At 38.4% G+C, this 21,431-nt stretch overlaps 1 protein-coding gene across 1 annotated transcript in view; it reads right to left on the reverse strand.

Moving 5' to 3' along the window:
- The window catches only part of MIPEP (mitochondrial intermediate peptidase), a 167,165-nt gene that overhangs the window by 93,270 nt on the left and 52,464 nt on the right, over nucleotides 1-21,431 (reverse strand). Inside the window, exons 11-14 of the mRNA XM_032838178.1 lie at nucleotides 12,053-12,206; nucleotides 10,294-10,371; nucleotides 9,470-9,674; nucleotides 7,774-7,883 (exon numbers count right to left, since the gene is read on the reverse strand). Of these exons, the coding sequence (XP_032694069.1) occupies nucleotides 7,774-7,883; nucleotides 9,470-9,674; nucleotides 10,294-10,371; nucleotides 12,053-12,206 (547 nt within the window). The remainder of the gene's footprint in view (nucleotides 1-7,773; nucleotides 7,884-9,469; nucleotides 9,675-10,293; nucleotides 10,372-12,052; nucleotides 12,207-21,431) is intronic.

The following is a 21,431-nucleotide window of genomic DNA, read 5'->3' on the forward strand; positions in this document are numbered from 1 at the left end:
ACTGTCCTGAAGATTCTGGTAAGTGAAACAAGGCAAGAAAGAGAAATAAAAAGATAAAGGAGTTGAAAAGGAAAAATAAAATTGTTCTGTTTGCAGAAGTAACAGGTTAAAAAAGGTTACAAGTTCTACTGAAAAGTTACGCAAAATAAAAAGAAAGTTTAGCAAAGTGTCTGGAAATGAAATCTATATATGAAAAAAGGATAAATAGTTCCTTTAAACACTAGCAACAATTAGAAATATAATTTTAAAAATATACTATTTATAATAGTATCAAAAGTTAGGGCATCTAAGATTAAGTGCAGCAAAAGTTGCGCCTTAGGAAAAAAAAATTTTAATTTTACTAAAAGACTTAAAGCACCTAACAAATGGAGAAACATCAGAGTCATGCACTGGAAGATCAATATGGAGAGATACCAGTTCTCTCCAAATTGATCCATAGATTTAATAATCGAACCAACTCTTCTCATTTTTTTATATAGGTAAGTTAGTTCTAAATGTATATGAATAAACACAAAAACCCAAGAATAGACAAGAAATTTCTGAAGAGCAAATGGGGAAAGCTTTGGTGAAGCTGCCATAATAAAACAGCATGGGGGGCGCCTGGGTGGCTCAGTTGTTAAGCAGCAGCCTTTGGCTCAGGTCATGATCCCGGGGTCCTGGGATCAAACCCCGCATCAGGCTCCCTGCTCAGCAGGAAGCCTGCTTCTCCCTTTCCCACTCCCCCTGCTTGTGTTCCTTCCCTCACTGTGTTTCTCTCTGTCTAATAAATAAAATCTTTAAAAAAAATAAAACAGCATGGTATCAGGGCAGACAATATAAACAATGAAATAAAAGAAAAATCCCATAAACAGATCATTGCATATAGTGAGTACATGCTTCATGATGGATCTTTGGAGCAAGAACAAATGGTGCTGGGACGATAGCTATCCACAGAGAAGAAAGGAAATTGGAGTCCATCTTATACTAAATACAGACAGATTTATAATTTGATTATAAAGACCTAAAAATAAAGAAAAAGCACTAAAATTTTCAGAAGAAAACAGAAGAATATCTTTATGGCTTTCAAGGAAACAAATATGTCTCAAATAAGATCTAAAAAGTACTAACTATAAAGAAAAGATTGTTCAATTCAACAATATTAAAATGAAGGAATTAAGTCCATCAAAAGATACCCTAAAGAAAGTGAAAAGACAAGCCATAAACTGAGAAACACAGGGTTATTGTTCTATCATATCAAGAAGGGGGAGAAATCAATAAGACAAACGTAAACCATCACATAGAAAAATGTATGACGGCAAACAAAAACAAACAATAAAAACATGAAAAGCAAAACAAACAAACAAACAAACCATGAAAAGCTGTTCAACTTTCAAAGTAGCCATGGAACACTGTTGCCAATGAAGACCACAAGAGCATTGCATTTCTTAACTACAAAATTGGCAGAACTGAGACTCTGACAATATCAGATGTGGATGAGGCTGTGGTGTGATGGCAACCATTGTTGGGAGGAGGGCAAATAAGTACAAGTATTTTGAAAAGCAATTTGGCATTATCACATAAACTTAAAAACAGACATCCCCTATAAACCCAGCAACTGTAGGCTTCCACATGAAAATACAAGGTATAAAATTGCTCACAGCAGAATTGTGTGAACTAGCAAGAACCTGAAAGAAGCCATGTGCCCAGCGACAGAAGAATGACCTCAGAAATGATGAGATGTTATACTGAATTGAAAGTAAATACACTGGAGCTACAGGGCACTCCTGAGGAACTTCAGGCATTTAACTGGAGAAAGCAAATCGCAGATTACAAACAGTGTAATACCACTTTTGCACAGCTCAAAAACAAAACTAAACACCATACTGCTTAAGAATAAATAACTCATGTGGCAAAAAAATATTTTAAAGCAAAAATTAGTGAGAATTCAGGGCTGTCCTTCCAGACAGGAGCATATGGTAATGTTTTACTTTTTAAGTTGGATGGCGGTTTCACAGCTGCTCATTCTACAAATGTTATTTTGCAACATTAAGTATTAAATTAAAAGTTTATTACTTTCAGAGGCTTTTCCTTTCTAATCACTCATGAGAAGAATCTACTGAACGGAAACCAGCTCCATTATAATCCCCATCCACTATTTTACCAGTACCATTGGTTTTTTTCTGGAATGACATAGAACATTTACATTTTCTACTCTGACATGGCATCCTTCAGATATTATACAACATGCTGCAGTTTCTTTTTTCTAGTCTTACACCATTCCTAATATGAGATGGTTTCTAATTTTATACCAGTGCAGCAGGCCACTCCTCAGAATGTTTTCTAGCTCAAAAATGTTACTACCGAACATGGAATCCCACAATGAACAAAAATACTCAAGTACAATTGAAATACACTGAGTTTGCCGCCTGCTCCATATAATATGCAGAGGGGGTATTATAGGAAAAAATGGGAACAATGCAAGTGTGTGGGGGGATGGTGGGGAGTAAGGGGGTTTAGAGATTATTGGTTGGAAACTATGGACAAAAAGGGACAGAGACAGATACTGCTGAAGGGAAATAGGGTGGTGTGATATTGGTATTTGATCTGCATCCCTGCCTGTATAATAACAATGAGAAAAACTCTGGGTACTCCAAATAATCTGAAAATCAGAGACAGCCTAGTTTCCTCATATGGATAAATAGGGATGAGAGTCAAGCATCAGGCTTTTAGACTACATTATGGAAATGCTTAGCATTTTTAACTTTGGGGTAGTGGCTAAGACTATCTTATTTCCTTGAATCCAGGAACGAAATGATTGTTCAAAAAGAAAAAAAATGTACCTGTGATTTTATAATAGATGGGGAGGGGGGCCATTAAATAAATAGATAACTAACAAGAGATGTTTCAAAATTACTAAAATAAGAGGGGAAAAAGTTGCATCATCTACTAAGATTAACTCAAAATGAATCAAAGACCTAAACATAAGACTCTAAAACTATAAAACTCTTAGAAAAAAGCATACGGGAAAAGCTTCATAACATCACACCTGGCAATGATTTCATGGATATGACACCAAAAGCATAGCCAACAAAAGAAAAAGCAGATTAACTGGACTATATCAAAATTAAAAACTGTACATTGAAGGACACAATCAACAGACTGAAAAGGCAACCCATAGAATGGGAGAAAATACTTTCAAATCATATATCTGATCAGGGAGTAACATTAAGAATACATAAAGAACTCCTACAAACCCCAACCAAAAAAGTAGACAACTGAATTTTAGTATGAGTGAAAGACTTGAACTGACACTTCTTTGAAGATATCCAAATGGTCAAGAAGTTCATAAAAAGATCTTCAACATCACTAGTCATTAGGCAAATGAAAATCAAAACCACAATGAGACACCACCTCACACCTATTAGGATGGCTACTATCAAAATATCAGAAAATGACAAGTGTTGACGAGGATGTGGAAAATGGGAACCTTGTGCTCAACAGTGCACAAAGTAGGAATGTAAAATATATAGCCACTGGGGAGAACTCCGTAGTGGCTCTACAAAATATTTGAAATAGAATTTCTACAAGAGCCAGCAATCTCAGTTCTTGGTATATATGCAAAAGAACTGAAAACAGAGACTCAAGCAGGCATTTGTAAAACCATGTTCCTAGAAGCATTATTTACAATAGTCAAAAGGCAGAAGCAACCCAAGTATCCATCAATGCATGAAGAGACACACACAGTATGATCTATACATACAATGGAATGTTATTCAGCCTTTAAAAAGAAGGAAACTCTGACAGAGTCTACAACATGATGAGCCTTAAAAACATTATGCTAAGTTACAAATACTGCAGGATTCCACTGATATGAGGTACCTGGAGTAGTCAAGTTCATAGAGACAGAAGGTAGACAGGTGGTTGCCAGAAGCCAGAGGAGAAGATCTGGGGAGTTGTTTAACAGGGACAGAACTTCAGTTTTGGAAGATGAAGAGAGTTCTAGAGATGAATGGTGGGGACAGGAGCAAAAATTAAGAATGTACCTCGTACCACTGACTGGCACACTAGAACATGGTTCAGATGGTAACTTTTACATTATTTTTAGTACAGCTAAAAATAAGTTGCACCTTAGAGTGTTTAAGGGAGAATAAGAACCATGCTTCCAGAAGTGTGGGGCCACCGGCAGATAATTTTCCACTTACTGGGAGCAACTGGAAAGGGTTTAGGCGCAAGGTGGGAAGGAAGGAGCACTGAGAAGAGAAAAGCGACAGTAACCTTCAGTTCCTCAGAGGGCACAGGTCCCTAACGTAGCCTGAGCCAGAAGGAGATCAGTGGGGAAACCCCATCAGACTATAGATTCGGGTTCAGTCTACCGTGTCCAAAAACCTGGGAATTTTTCACATGAGCTGCTACCAAGTCTGTACTCCTCCTCCACTCGTGTTATTAATTTTAAGATTAATTGACAAGAAACTCTGCTTCAACTTTGATGTTGTCGCTTGTCAAGACAGTTTTGAATCTGGAATGAGCACCTCTGGCATTTGTTATCTCTGACAGCTGTACGGCCTCTGCAAATCTGATAAGCATACTTCTCATTCCTCGACCACAAGGAATTCATTGGCTATGCCATGCTCCAGTTCAGATAAAATACTTGTAGGTGTTAATAAGTCACTGATACATTATCCTTACTCAGACAGTTCTCTGGAATACACCAGATGACGGTAAAACAAAAATTCTTTCCTAATATATGTAGTGGAATAGGAAATGAAGCATGAAGATGTAACCCTGTTATTCTTCTTACGAGCTTTAATGTCATTTATTTACAAAGCCTTGGATTTTAGGGAATTAACTCCTTGTCCTTAAGGCTAGAACTGCCCTTAAAATGAAGTCACCTAGCCACTTGGTATCTTAATTAGTGACAAGAAGAGGCAAGCCCTTTGTGAAACTCAAGGCATTCACACGTTCCTTGCCTCCTGGCACTTTCTGTTCTCCATAGGAATCACAAAATTATTTTAAATTCTTTAGAGACTGTGTCTGTAAGGCCCTTTAGCCCACTGGACATGCCTTGTGAGCCTGAAACTTGAATTAATTCAAAGCAGCTTACTGTTTCTTTCCTGTTTCCTTTAGTGTGAAGTGTATTTTTGGACTTAATATTGTTTTCTTAAAACTCTCGTGTTCAACAATGGCTCTTCTTATGGAAGAATGCCATAATAAAATAACAACTGTCCTTTTTTGGGACATTACACTATCCTGCAAGCAGTGGCTCTTGCCTTTCTTTGCTCCTCTGATTGTTCTGTAAATAGATAACATTTTTAAAACTGACTTTAATAGCTGTGGCGAATTTCAGGCCAAGATTTCACTTTTTGATTTAAGTATGACTCTGAGAGGCTCAGGGTGCACTCCTGTAGTAACTCTGACCTCTGTGTGTTCTCCTCAGTGTTAGATCCCCTTAGAAATCCAAGCTCCTCAGACAGCCCCTTTCTTGTGATGCGGGTTCTCCAGATGCCTCCTGCTATTCTCTCACGGGCCACACTTTAACTGCCAACTCCATGCCAACTGCCGCCACACACTGCAGGTTCTATTTGATTCTGGATTTCAGAGTTGTATTACTAACAGCCCCAGGGATACAGCCAAATAAGAACTGCGTCTTCCCTCCTCAAACTTGGACCTCTTCCAGAATTCGCTCTTCATGGAGCCTCCATCTTTGATTCCCCTCTCTCACCTCTCTTATTCAACTAGCCTCAAATCCTTCCAATGAAGTCTCCAATAGCTCCTGAACTCTGTTTCTCCAGGCCCCCCACGGCCATTGCCTTCATTCTGGCCCTCACCATCACTTCACTACATATTTGCAAGCCCTCACTTAAGCCCTGCTCAGAGCTGAGCGAGGACAGGAGTTCAAAGATGGAACCCAAGGAAGCTGTCTGCCAAAGGCTAATGAGAAAATGGGTTGGGGCAGAGTTGTCGGAGAGCCAAGAGGACCAGACACAACTCCCAAGAGGAAGTGTCATAGCAAAGCTCAGTGTAAACACTGCCAAGAAAAACTAGTCAAGTCACAAAAAAGTGGTCTAGTACATGAGCTAGGATTAAAAAGTGTGTAGGCGCAAGAGGACTGAAGAGACTGGGAGCAAACCCTAGAAACCAGAACATTCCAGTGTCTTTTTTTGTCTCCCCTTTCTCCTCCTTCTGCTCTTACCACTACCAGCATCTTGCCATGGTCTGAGATTTTTCCATGACTTCACAGCCTTTTCCTTTGGACTGGAATAACCTTGTCTTCAGCTCTTAGTTCCCCTGAGATTTAAAGACCTTGAGTGTTAGAACACTGTCTCACTTACTCCTGGCTATTTCTCAGATGCTGAGAACAGTGCCTGGTACATAATAAAAACTCAGTAACTACTTCCTGACCGAAGGAACTATGTATGTCCTCCGTGTTCTCAATAAATATATTTTAATGAGATGGAAAGGGGCTGCTGAGAGCCAACTGGCAAACTGCCCCCTTTACATATTTTTTCCAGACCTGGCTCCTCCAGCACTTCCCGCACATACCCTCTCTCGGCACCCCCGGCAAAGTTCACGGCTCTCCTTTATGGTCCTGTGCGTTGTGTGTGTAGCTCTGACCCAACGTGCAGTGTGCTCTCCTCCCCTACAACAGGCGCAGGGGGACAGGGGAGCAAGCACCAAAGGAGGGACTTAGTCAGGTCCCCCCAAAATGTGAACCCATGGGCAGCCTGTGCTATTATTTGATGGCTCATGTTTCCATTATTGGCCCCGTTATCTCTGTGGGTTAATGGACACATGGCCAGTGGATCACCAGTTTCTCAATTCTGTCACCTTAATAATGGAGATAGATTATGATGAAGACCCAGTCAGATTAGTTAGCCAGAAACTCCTCTGTTATTCTACAGTTGACAAGAACAGTTAGATGAAATCAAGGCCCCAAAATCAGAAATGACCAAATCACATTAGAAAAAGGGTCGTACATAAAGGTGGGTTTGGCACTTCTTCTGATTCCATTCATTCCTTCATTTATAATTTCTTTTTAGTACTTCTTAGGTACTGCAGGATTCTAAGTGCTGAGGATCCAAAGATGACTATAATTTCACACCTGCGCTCAAGGAGATAGAGTCTAAGGGGGGAAACACTAACCTATGTGATATTATATAATCGGAGTTCTCTCAGAAGGGAAAGAAGATCTTTCATAAAGTACATGTGGACAGTACACTGCACTACACTGATAGTCATGGTTATGGTCAACTCGTTACAAGCAATCTCTCATTGTCTTCCTGCTTTATAAAATTTTAAACTCTTTAAACTTCCATTTTAAATCCAATATTGAAATTGAAACCCTGAAGCCAAGGAATTTTCAGACCTCTTGTGCAAGCCATGATGGGAAAATATGGCCAGGCCATTCAGCTTTACAAAACACTGGAAAAATTTAAACCAAGAGAACAAATACTCAGAAGCATAAATGAAAGAGGGAAGACCACTGCTTTTCTGAAGCGAGGCTGGTTTGAAAGCCTGTTCTACAGAGTCCGCTTGTTTCCGCTTCTGGAAAACAGGAACAGAGCACTTTCCTCAGGGGATGGTTGTGAGAACTAACAGGGTGAGGACATAGCATAAAATAAAGAACAGCTATCTCTCAACACAGTGATCATACTGGTTGGCAAAAAAATAAAATAGGGTGGGAGGATTCTGGCGCTGAGAGAGGGTGACAGTTCTGAGGAGCTGCATGTTACGCAGCAGTCCAGGAAAGCTGACCGCCATCGCGCAGAGGACGGCACCACTGTAGAGCTCCCCTACCTGCCCGGTCTGATAATGTCTGGCAAACTGGGTAACCACTCGATAGTCATTTGCAAAGTACTCCATCAGAATAGACGGAACCTCAGCAAAGTCAGTAGGGCACCTGGTCCCTAAAATCGGGGGGGAAAGAAAAAGAGTTGGCATGAATCAAATCAACAATATTTATCTTACTTTTTATGTACTCTTTTAAAACTTTTATTTGCACTTCTGATGAACTATGATAAGATTAAATTCATTAAATCAATATTTTACTTCTATAAAATTATTGCACATATTTGCAGAAAAGTTTATTATAATCCCATATATTTTCCTATATATCAAAAGTAAAACAAAATATTTGCACAGCTGGATAAAACACCTTGTAAAGCAATGGCTCAAACCCTCTACAAACAAATCCATCCTTGGCTATTCTGGGTTATACATGAGACACAAATTAAAACATTCTTACAATTAATATACCATTTGTATTAATTTACCAAATTCTCCCACCAAATGCTTTTATCCTTCACTTTTGTTTGTTTGTTTGTTCTATTCCCTATGCTATACTTTTCATCTCCTTGACTTATTTATTTTATAACTGGAAGTTAACACCTTTTAATCCCCTTCTCCTATGTCGCCCATCCTCCCATGCCCTCCCCTCTGGCAACCACCAGTTTGTTCTCTGTATTTAAAAATCTGTTAGGTTTCTTTTTGTCTGTTTGTTCATTTGTTTTTTAGATTCCACAATTAAGTGAAATCATCTGCCTTTTGTCTTTCTCTGTCTGACTTATTTCACTTAGCATATTACCCTCTAGCTCCATCTATGTTGTTGCAAATGGCAAGATTTCATTCTTTATGGCTCAGTACTGTTCCATAGTATAAAGAGATACCACTTCTTCTTCATCCATACCCTTCATTTGTTTTAAAAGTACCTTTTTAAAAACCATTGTTTGCTTCTTATAGCAAAGCCAATGCAAAAAAAGCTGTATTTGAAACTTAAAATAACTTAAAGCGACAAATCCTGTAAGAACTTTTTGGTGACATTTTATGATTCTGTCCAGCTCATCTATAGTCTTTTTAAGTATCTTCTTCTCCCCCAAAATATTACGTAAACAAAGTTAGTTAACAAATAACTAAATGAAAGCAATTTAGCAGGTGATCTAGAGCTGACCATATAGGATAGTGAGCTTAAGATTCAAAGATGAGACAACAAAGAAGAAAGTCTGCATATAATATCATCAACTATGGCCACACACCAGCATGAAAAACTGTCATCTTATACAGGGGGAAAGCTTAGGAAAATATTTTTTCAACATGCTTTCATATGTATTCTAACTGATTTTGGAGAAAAAGAGGCAATATCCTTTCACTTACTCACTAACTCTATGCTAGGTACTAAGGAGACACATATTTATTCCAACACATATAGCCAAAAACTTCGAATCCATACGAAATAAGATAAAATGTGAAAGTACAAACTCAGAAGACAAGTGAGACAGTCCTCAGCCAGAACCGTTAGCAAGGAAGCAGAAAGATGTCAAATGATCTGGTTGAATAACAACTAGAAGGACAAGGTGAGGCAACCTACAAAAAATAACCACCTGACAATGTTAAATGATCAGATTTTTCTAAATAAAGTGCCTTTTGCTCCAGTTTAAAATAAAACACAAGTTTTTAGAAGATGGTTGTTAAACAGAAGTCCCCTCTTTTGACTCACCAGTGACATGTTGGTAACGAGTACGACCCAGCATAGAATGCATGGCATGTCCCATTTCATGGAAGAGATTTTCCATCATTCCAGGAGTTAATAAAGTTGGTGAATTCCTTGAGGAATGGGGAAGATTCAGCATAAGAACTACAACTGGGAGCTGATAGTCTCCATCTTCCTTTAATCTGCCTCCACGGATTGTAAAATGACAATCCTGGAAGAATCAGAAACCATAACCAGAGAAGAGCATATTAGGTGATCTGAAGAATAAGAAACAGTTTCAATGAATATAAAGTTACACCAAGACATCTCAGTTCAAATTTACCTTAATTCCATTCTTCTATTTATTTTGTTATAGACATTTTTTCCTAATATTTTTTATTTTGCTAGAATTTTTAAGTTTTTTTAAAACACCAGTACCACCTTGCGCTTGTGTTGACTCATTCATTCATTCACTCCATAAATATGTACTGAGGTGATGTTATACCAGCTTAGATCCACATGCTCTAACTCATAACTGTACACAAGCAAGTAGGAAGGGGACAGACGCTGAGCTACTCAGGGGAGGGATGCTAATGTTTACTGTATCCCTTCCACATCTCATATCTATTGTCTTTATCGCTCAGAAGCAATGAACTCTATCACAAAGGGGGAAAATTGGAGTAATTTTCTCTAACAGGCTGAGATTCACATCATTGTATCACTTATTCTTCACAATAACCCATTGAGGCAGCTCTCTCATTGTTTGGATGGGGAAATTGAAACTGAGTCCTGGAAACACTGAGCCACATAAAGTAACTTTTATGGAAACATAAAGTCACATAAAGCATCACCTGATGTGGTTTGTCTGCTCTCTGGAAGAAATCACAGTAAATGTACCCCAACAATCCTTCAGATTCATGAACCACAGCCTAGAAAAAAATTGCATTGAGTGATGAATGAAGCCATCAGAAACTCTCAAAGTGGAAACACATCCCTGACAAGAATCTAAATATAAAATATCCATAGCCATAACTACAGACATTTCATTACTTTCTACATCCCACATGATCTAAAAATAAATTATCTATTGTCCCCTCATCTCTCAGAAGAATTTGATTTAGGGATTCTGTCCAGGAGAGGCGACCCTTCTTGTTTGAGACCTTTGTCCCGATTGCCAGTGCCTCACAACACGCAGACCAAACCCAGCTCTTCAGACTGTTCACAGACCTCCCACACACACCTGGAAACAAGGCTGGCTTGACTTAATTTAGATCTAAATGTAGATATATGCCCCCAAACGCTAACCCCTGAATTCAGATTTAACAGAAGGTTGCTTCTGGCTTCAGCTGAAGAACAGTAATGTTATTTGTGCTCTTCCCTCAAACTGGGCCTATACAAGACACACGGCTCACGGAGAGCTCAACAGCTGGCCTCCAGCTTGCCTCCTTTGTCTTGTCACAACTTGAGGATTCTGCCACAGAGAACCTCAGCTTTATGCACTACAACTTCGTGCAGGCATATATTCGTTAGTTCAACAAGTATCTCTTAAGCACCAGGTAGGTGTTTGGAATTTATCAAGGCATTCAGATACCAGCCGTGAACCAAACTGGCAAAGCAGTGAACCCAACTGGCAAAGCAGTTAACCAAACTGGCAGAGTGCTGCCCCACACACATGGGGCCCACACCCCACAGCGGCAGAAGCCTGGCGGGCTCGAACTCTAGTGGGGGAAGCCTGGTGGGCTCATACTCTAATGGGGAAAGCTTTTCATCACTTGCCTTCTGTCCTTTCACTCTCACCAGTTTATCTCTGCACTCCATCAGTCTCCACCACTTTGTGAAGTACACAAGGCACAGATTATCAGGTAATCAGTGCGGTGATAAGATAAAGCGTGCTCCCACTCTACCCTTCAATTCTATCACCATGCCTATTCCACTCTCACAGAACACAGCCAGGAGACCATCAGAGATCTTCCTTCCCTTGAAATAGTGTGGTATGCATATAGGCAGAAGGGAAAACAGAGTCACAGCAACACAGAGCCTTTGTGATGGTAAGTCCATAAATCCTCATAATCTTATCAAGAAAAAATGAACATATTGATATCTCAAATAAAGTGGGTCCTAATAGGAGAAGGGGTGGACGCCAGGCTTGAGGTCACACAACACGGGATATAAATCAATATATTATAAAATATAAGCTCCTACAAGATGGGAAGGTGGTTAAAAAAAAAAAAGAAAAGAAAAGTGACAGATGTAATAAATTCTGGAATTAACCAAAAGGGACACTGAGCACTGCAGGAATATGAAAAGTAATGACAAATTTCTCTTTAACCAGAATTTGTCAACATACAAAGATTCAACTTTCTGTCAAGTCCCTAAAAAAAATTTTTTTCAGAGAATTCACTCTGTTAGTATATGTTTCTATCAGTTGATTTTAGAGAAAAATGAGTTTTTTTTAAGTCAGAAGCAATGACTTGGACTCTCCAGGAAACAGAAGTAAGGTGAGCCACGCTCCCATCATGGCAAAGCTGCCTTAAGGATAAAACTGCTATTAACTTGATTACCAAACCCTAGAGATAAAGGAGTGCAACTCTACACTCACTGAATGCTTACCAGTTTGCGAACATCTTCACACCACACCTCTCCTTTCGCAGGCTGCTCTGCATACAACGTAATTCCTAACAGTTTGGTAAACAAAATATTTAGGCCTTCCATGCATGCTCCAAGGGAGAAAAATGGGCAATATAAACTGGGCTCAATATTATACCTAAAGAAAGAAGAGAGGTTCAATAGCATTTTTGTTTATTTCAATTTATTCATTTAAAATTTAGGATCATGGTAGGTAAAACAAAGGATTGAAAACAAAAAGGTACATCTCTATCTTTTGAGGGATTTTCAGAAGAAAGGCAATCTAATTATTCTGAGCAGTAAGAGTGGTAAGTAGTAATTCTTAGTATAAGAGTAGTATCAGTAATGAGTAATTAAGGTAGACACACCATTCCCTAAACTTCATCCTTCGCAAGTTATTTATTTGTGCTGACTTAAACAACCCGTCTATCTCAATTACCCACATCACACACATTCCTTTATCCATACCTACAGACAGAATCTGACCAATAATGAGATATTTGAGCAATAATGAAATATGAAGTATGTTGTTTTCTTAAAAAAAATGTCTTATATCACATAAATAGTAAACAAACTCAAGTCCTGAAGCATACTAAGTGAATTTAAATCTTACCTCTAGTAAAATATTTGTTAATGGAAAAAGTCTCTGAAACATTGACAATCCGATCTTAACTCATCTGTTTTACAGTTAAATACCTTAAATAAAGCATAACGTACTGGCACGGTTAATTATTCTTCATTCAAAAATGGCTTTTTATGCCCTCTTCCAACATAAGCCAAAACCACATCCAGAATATGTGATGTGAACGGTCACTTCTGAGTCACTAGGTCAGGCCAAACTTTATGACCACAGTAGAAAGAATGGCTCTAGAGTAATTGTAGGTGCTTATTCTATTTCTACTCTCTGGAATTAACAAAATATATACTTAGGGTGCCAGAAGGTAGCCACACTTGCGACGAGCACAGCATTACACATAAACTTGTCATATCACTATGATGGATGCCGCAAACTACCATAATATTGTGTGCCAACTATACTTCAAGAAACATTAATTAATTAAAATAAAAACAAAATACATATAAACTTTGATGCAAAACATAGACAAACATATGCTTATTACTACATGGATGACTGGATTTAGTGAGCATGATAAATTACACCACAAAAGAAATTTTGACTACCGAAATCCACAAGTTTACAACTTAATTCCTGATCAACTTTTCATAAAAACAGAATCTCACTAGTGAAAGATACTTGTCAGCAGTTCAGTGTCTTCGCTCAGGGATCCATATACTCGTGCAGGCTCTGAAGAAGCCTACTGCTTCCTGGAGGTAAGGAACGAGGGGCGTGTCTCTCTGAGGAGTTCACCGTGAAGGAGGCAGAGAGGTGGACAGACAATTCTGGTCTCCTCCTGGAGTAGCAGCAGAGCTGGCACTAGAGACACAGCCAGAGGACTGAGGGAAGGACACAGAGAGCAGGACAGCAAGAGGTATGGGTATGATGACTTCCCTTATGGAAGAGAGGGTAGAAACAGGAAGGGGTCAGAAAGGAATTCAGAAACAGGAGTCTGCTGGGTGGGGTGGGGATAAGGATTAAGGGCAGGGAGAAGTAGTAATAAGGGTATTCCAGGGAGAAGCAACAGTGTGAAGTCATGAAACAGCCTGGAAACTCCTAAACCAGTGGCTAAATATGAGCCAGTTCATGATGGAGGGGATCAGCGGGAAAAGAGAGGGAGGGGAGTCTAGACACATGTGGGCAGGGTCCAGAGAACAGAGGGCCTCACACATAAACCTGAGGGATTGGGATTTCACATTGTAGGCATGTGGTCTATCAACTTCTTCATTATGCAGCCAAATCATTAAAAGAATTTTTAACTATTAAACTTAATATATATGTATATTATATATATATTTATATATATATTTATAAATTATATTCTACTACATTTTAAAAGCAAAAAAAAAGGATACATTTTTACAAGTTGAAATAAAAATAAATCTGAGCAAAATTTCTAATGCAGTATATCCACAATCTCAGTGGATTGTTCACAGAGCGGGAGACATGGAAGACTGCTTTTGTAGGCAACAGAGAAGCAATCTGATGCTTTCTGGAACACTGCAAGGCTGACAGTGTGGAGGGAGGAATGCAGGAGAGACAGGGAGAACAGACAGTAAACTAGGGTCTGAACATAAGCAAAGGCAGTGGGATCAAGGATGAGGAGGCAGGTATGAAGTTGTTTCTCTTTGAGATGAAATGTTGCAGGACTGTGTAAGGAAGAATGGTCTAGAACAATACACAGGTTTCTGGCTTGAGCCAAATGGTTGGGGTGGCAGAGTCATTTAATCAGAGCGCTAAGCAGGTAAAAAGAAGGGAGGATGGGTATTGTAAGGTTTTATAGGTGAGATAAACACGACACCAGATGAGATAGGCACAAGGCAAGATTTATTAAAGGCATCTCCAGTGAAGTTTCAGGGCTCAGGAGAAGGGGAGCCAGGAAAGTCACGCCGGGAGGAGGTGGGCACCCTCAAGCGAGGTTCCGTGACTCTGGAAAGCGGAGTCGGGGAAGTCGCACTGGGAGGGAGTCGGCGGGGGTCTTTATCAGGCCAAGGCAGGGCATGGGCTCACATCCATATATGGTAGGGTATTTGGTGATCGGAGGGTATGGGGTGGAGGGTCCTGATACTTCTGTTTCCTGCATAGATATCGGGTTACCTATGGAGGCATGACCTGGCCATACATCCTTTTGGTGGGATAGTCAAGGGTTGAGGAAGAGGGGGAAGGGGGCTGGAAGATGGCGGCACAGCGGTCATTTCTATTGTTCCTCCTGCATTCCTGGAGCCACCAACCCAACAGGTATGTTTGTGGGAGAAGAAAGGAGGGTGGGGTGTAGTTGTGGGAGAAAGAAGAGTCACGGAAAATAAATTCAGTTCTGAAGACACGGACTGTGAAGTGCCCATAAGATGTCAGACACTCAGTTAAGACTGAGTTTTCATTGCTCAGGTGTTAATTAGAGCTGTAGAAGGAGAGGGGTTACTAGAAAAGGGTGGTACAGTGTGAAAAGAGGGCCAGCAGCGATCTTCCAGATGAAGAGATAAAAAGGAAGACAGAGAGGAAAAGTCAGAGCTGTTAGGGCACGAAAGAAAGGGACATCATGGAAAAGGGGGAGAAAATACGTTGTAAAAACAGGAAAAAATGGAGGCTTCTGGTATCTGTTTCAGCATATAGGGAACCTGGAAGGCATTATTCCATCCTAAGAAGTAAAATCCTCAAGAAACTAAAAAGTCAATGCCTCCTCTTGTACCCAGCAGAGAGCTGAGGTCACAGAGCAAACTGCCACCCCCAAATATGTAAAGACAAGCAGGCAAATACAGAGAATCACAACTTACAGAACTCTCCAGTGTGGACTAGCACTCAGGTAGGAAAATTTAAACTACAGTTGACAAATTAGAGGCTAAGTGTGAACAAATCTGAGAGTTAAAAACTCCAGGGAGGCCCAGTTTAAGGGGGGGGAGTCCCCCACATTTTAATTTTACCTCCAGGAGCCCTACCAGGTTCTCACAGTAAAGATGGAGAAAGATTCTCTCAATGCTTCCAACAGGGAGAAGGAAAAAAACAGCCATTTTGAAATACACCAGAGCATTCTGCTATTCTTAACAAGGTTGCCCTCAAAAGAAACTGTCTTACCAGAGCCTAACTTACTTAGAAGAAAGAAATACCCAACCCAATCCCCCGTCTCATCAAAGCAGGGAAGGCGAACTGAAAAGCACTTACAAAAGTCAGAGCTGAGGGGCACCAGCTCTATAACAGACTGAGTGAGACCTAATGACAGAACTTTAGAATGAATCCTTCCCACCCCCCTTCACCATCACAGCAATGGGGATCCTATAAAATAACAGGTGAATACAACTGAAAAACTGCACATGTCAGATCTTATTTAAGTACAAGTTCCCAGAGAAACCCAAATACAACATCAGAGACATAAGTAGGTAGGTAGGTAGGTAGGTAGGAAGGGGTCGGGAGGGGTCGGGAAAGGATAAAAACTTCAGCCTCCGACACCACAGCTACTGCCAAAGGAAACACAGACTAACTAACTCCCGGCTGGTGAGTACTTCATGTCCAACTTAAATCAAACAATTTCAAGTCACAATAAAGGATCAAAAGCACAGTCTGAAGAAACAGCACAATCACTAGAACCAGATTCATGTATGTTAGAAATGGTAGAATAACCAGACTGAGAGCTCAGAAGCAACTATGATTGATATGCCAAGGGTTCTAAACAAAAAGACAAACAGACAAACAAAAATAAAACACAAGATTCATGGGTAATGTAACAGAGAGAGGGGAACTAAAAAAGAATCAAAGGAAATGCTTATCAGTAGACTGGACATGACCAAGGAAACTATCCGTGAGCTTGAAGAAATGTCAGTAAAAACTTTCAAGAGTATGATGCAAAGAGAAAGAAGAATGAAAAAGAAGAGAAGACCCAAAGAACTGTGGGATAATTACAAAAGATGAAATGTATATGTAATGGGAATTACAGAATGAGAATAGAGAGAGAAAGGAACAGAAGAAATATATGAAGTAATAATGGCTGAGAACTTTCCAAATGAAGGACAAACACCAAGCAGGGTGGAAAACACACTTGGGAATACCATATTTCAACTGCAGAAAATCATAGACAAGGAAAAAAATCTCCAAAGAAGATGGAGAGGGAAAAAAAGCATCTCACCTGTACAGGAACAAGAATAAGAATTACATCTACATTCTCTTCAGAAACTATGCAACAGAAAAGAGTATGGTAGAAAATAGTTAAAGAATTGAAATGAAAAACCCACAAACCTAGAATTCTGTTTCTAACAAAATTACCCTTCAATGGTGGAGAAATAAGGACTTTCTTGAACAAACAAAAATTGAGGGAATTTCTCACTGGTAGACTTGCAAGAAATGCTAAAAACAGTTCTTCAAGAAGGAAAATGATGGAAGTCAGAACCTTGGATCTATGTGAAGAAAACAAGAGTGCTGGAGAAGGAATAAATGGAAGATAAAAAAGCAAATCTTTTTATTTCTTATTTTTAAATGACCTAATGCATAACAGCTTCATCAGAATAATAATAGTGACAATGTATGAGGAGATTATAGTTATAGATAAGTGAAATCCAGGAGAGCAATGTTAAGAGGAACTAAACAGAAGTACTGGCTACTTGCACAAACCATGAAGCAGTGCAGTATTATCTGAGATGGACTTAGAGTGTAAACGTCAGGACAAATGCTTAAAAACTGGAAAAAAGGGAGGATAAAAACTGAAGTCATATAAAGCACTCAAATAAAACCATAAGGCAGAAAAAGAAGAGTGGAAGACAATTAAAGAAAAGGGAGAAAGTGTAAGGGCAAAGAACAGAAATCTGTGTTATTCATACATGGTGATATGCTATATATTAACCCAACTATATAACTAATCACTTTAAACATCGATGGTCTGGATATTACAATTAAAATAGTCAGCGAAGTTGAGAAAAACAAGACCCAATTCTTTGTCGTCTGTAAGAAACTGACTTCAATTGTAAAAACAGGTAGATTAAAAGTAAAGGGAGGGAGAAGGAATTCCATGCCAACACTAAGCAACAGAAAATTGGAATAGCTACATTAATTCCAATCAGAGCAGCCATCAGAGAAAACAAAGTAATCAAGGATGAAGATGGGCATTACACAATGATAAAAGGGTCAATTCTCCAAAAAGACATAACAATCCTCACTGTCCATAAAACCCTTAATGCATTTTAACTGGACATCAAAATACGTGAGGTAAAAACTGACAGAACTACAAGGAGAAACAGACGAATCCAGTATTATAGCTGGAGACTTCACTATCCACCTGTCAGAAATGCAGATCCAAGAGGCAGAAAATCAGTGAGGACATGTTGAACTGAAGAGCACCAACAATTAACTGAATATAATAGACATCCAGGCAATGTTTATCCAACAACAGTGGCATACACATTATTCTGAAGATCACAAGGAATATTACCCAAGAGAGGCCACATTGTGGGAAATAAAATATATCTTAACAATTTAAAAGAACAGACATCATACAATGAATGCTCTCAGACCACAACTGGATTAATCTAGAAATCAATAACAGAAAGATAGTTGGAAAAGACCAAAGTATTTAGAGATTAAACAACACACTTCTCACTAACACAGGGTAAAAGAAGGCTCAAGCAAAACTTTAAAATATTTTGGATAAAATGAAAATGAAAATACAACTTATACAAATCTGTGGGATCCAATGAAAGCAATGCTTATAAGAACAGTCAAAGCAATTAATACATATACTAGAAAAGAAGACAGATCTAAAGTCAGTAATTTAAGCTTATACCATAGGAAACTAGAAAAAGAAGAACAAATTAAATCCAAAGTAATGAGAAAAAAAACATATTTTTTTTAATTAGAGCATCCCACCTGGTCATGATAGATGATCCTTTTAATGTACTGTTGAATCCTATTAATAGCTAGGATGTTGTTGAGAATTTTACCCTCCATATTCATCAGGGATATTGGTTTATAATTCTCCTTCTTAATGGGGTCTTTGCCTGGTTTTGGGATCAAGGTAATCCCAAAATATATACATAATGCATTATATATTATTGGGATTAATATCCAAAATATATAAAGAATTTATACAACACCAAGAAAACTCCCCAAATAATCCAATTAAAAAATGAGCAGAGGACCTCAATAGACATTTTCCAAGGAAGACATATAGATGACCAAGAGATACATGAAAAGATACTCAACATCACTCATTATCAGGGAAATGCAAATCAAAACGACAATGAGACATCACCTTACACCAATGAGAATGACGAAAATAAAAAACACAAGAAATAACAAGCGTTGATGAGGATGTGGAGAAAAAGGAACCCTTGTGTACTAGTGGTGGAAATGTAAACTGGTGCAGCCACTGTGGAAAACAGTATGGAGGTTCTTCAAAAAATTAAAAATAGAATTACCATTATGATCCAGTAATGCCATTACAGGGTATTTACCCAAAGAAAATGAAAATGAAAACACTAATTCAAAAATATATATGCTCCATGTTTATTGCATCACTATTTACCATAGCCAGGATATGGAAGCAATAGAAGTATCCATCCATCCACAGATAAATATATATATGTATGTAGGTATATGTATATATATAGATATATATAGGGGTGTGTGTGTGTGTGTGTGTGTGTGTGTGTGTAATGGAACACTACTCAGCCATAAAAAAAAAATAAAATCTTGCCATATGCAACAACATGCATGGGCCTAGAGGTTATATATACAATGCTAAGTGAAAAGTCAGAAGAAGACAAATACCACATGATTTCACTCATATGTCAGATTTAAAAAACAAAACATACAAACAAAAAAGAGGCAGACCAAAAATGACTTATTTTTTTATTGTTTTTTCATTTAAATTTTAGTCAACACACAGTGAAATACTGGTTTCAGGAGTAGAACTCAATGATTCATCACTTACATACAATACTCAGTATTCATCATAACAAGTGCCCTCCTTAATACCCACTCAAGCCCCATCTAGGCCATCCCGCACTCACCTCCCTCCATCAACCTTCAGTTTGTTCTCTATCTGTAAGAGTCTCTAGTGATTTGTTTCCCTCTCTTTTCCCCCCTCCCACATGTTCATCTGTTTTGTTTCTTGAACTCCACATATGAGTGAGATCACATGGTATTAGTCTTTCTCAGTCTAACTTATTTCACGTAGCACAATACCCTTTAGTTCCATCTACATCACTGAAAATGGCAAGATTTCATTCTTTTGATGGAGGAGTAATATTCCATTGTGTCTATATACATTCTTTATTCATCAGTTGATAGACATTTGGGCTCTTTGCACAGTTTGGTTATTGTTGAAAAAAAAGACTTTTAAATATAGAGAAAAAAAACTGGAAGATGGGTGTAACAGATAAAGAGGATTGAGAATGCACTTATCACGATGAGCACTGAGAACTGTTGAATCATTATATTGTACACCTGAAACTAATAGAATACTGTATGTTAATTATACTTGCATAAAAAATAAAACTGTAAAAATTAACAAGATCTATATGAGGAACACTACAAAACTCTGATGAAAGAAAGCAAAGATCTAAATAAGTAAAGAGATATTCCAAGACCGTGGATAGGAAAACTATTGCTAAGCTGTCAACTTTTCCCAGTGTGATCTATAGATTGATTGCAATCTCAGTCAAAACCCCAGCAAATTATTTTGTGGATTTCGACAAACTGATCCTAAAGTTTATATGAGAGGCAAAGACCCAAAAGAATAAACACAATATTGAAGAAAAAAAAAAAAAGCTCAAGTAATCCAAATAGTGTGGAATTAACAAAAGAATATACAAATAGAAAAATGGAACAGAAGTAGACCCAAACAAATACAGTCACCTAATCTCTGACAAAGGAACAAAGATACTAAAAAGGAGAAAGGATAGTCTTTTCAACAAATGGTGCTAGAACAACAGGACACCTACATGCAAAAAGTAAATCTAGACACAGACCTTATGCCTTTCAGAAAAATTGACTCAAAATGCATCGTAGACCTAAATGTAAAACACAAAACTATAAAACACCTGGACGATAATACAGGAGAAAACCTAAGTGACCTTGAGTTTGACAATGTCTTTTTAGAGATAACATCAAAAGCACAATCCATGAAAGAAGGAATTGATAAATTGGACTCCATTAAAATTAAAAACTTCTGCTCTACAAAAGACGCTGTTAAGAGGATGAAAAGACAAGCTGCAGACTAGAAGCAAAACTTTGTAAAACACATATCTGATAAAAACTGGTATCTGAAACATACAAAACACTCTTGAAACTCCACAGCAAGACAAGAAACAACCTGATAAAAAAGTAAACAAAAGGTCTGCTAAACCCCACACTGAAGAAGTCATACAGATGGCAAATAAGAATATGAAAAGATGTGCTACACATTACATGTCATCAGGGAAATGCAAATTAAAACAACAATGAGATGCCACAACACACCTATCAGAATTGCCAAAATCCAAAACACTGACAACACCAAATGCTGGCAAGGATGTAGAGTGACAGAAACTGACATTCATTGCTGGTGGGAATGCAAAATGATACAAGCCACTTTAAAAGATACCTTGGCAGTTTCTTCTAAAACTAAACATATTTCTATCATACGATCCAGCAATCACACTCCTTGGTATATACTCAAATGTGTTGAAAACATGTCCATACAAAAACCTGCACATAAATATTCCCAACAGCTTTATTCATAATTGTCAAAACCTGGATGCAACCAAGAGGTCCCTCAGTTGGGGAATG

This window comes from Lontra canadensis, unplaced genomic scaffold (assembly GCF_010015895.1).
Source record: "Lontra canadensis isolate GAN:19392208 unplaced genomic scaffold, GSC_riverotter_1.0 scaffold103, whole genome shotgun sequence".
NCBI lineage: Eukaryota > Metazoa > Chordata > Mammalia > Carnivora > Mustelidae > Lontra > Lontra canadensis.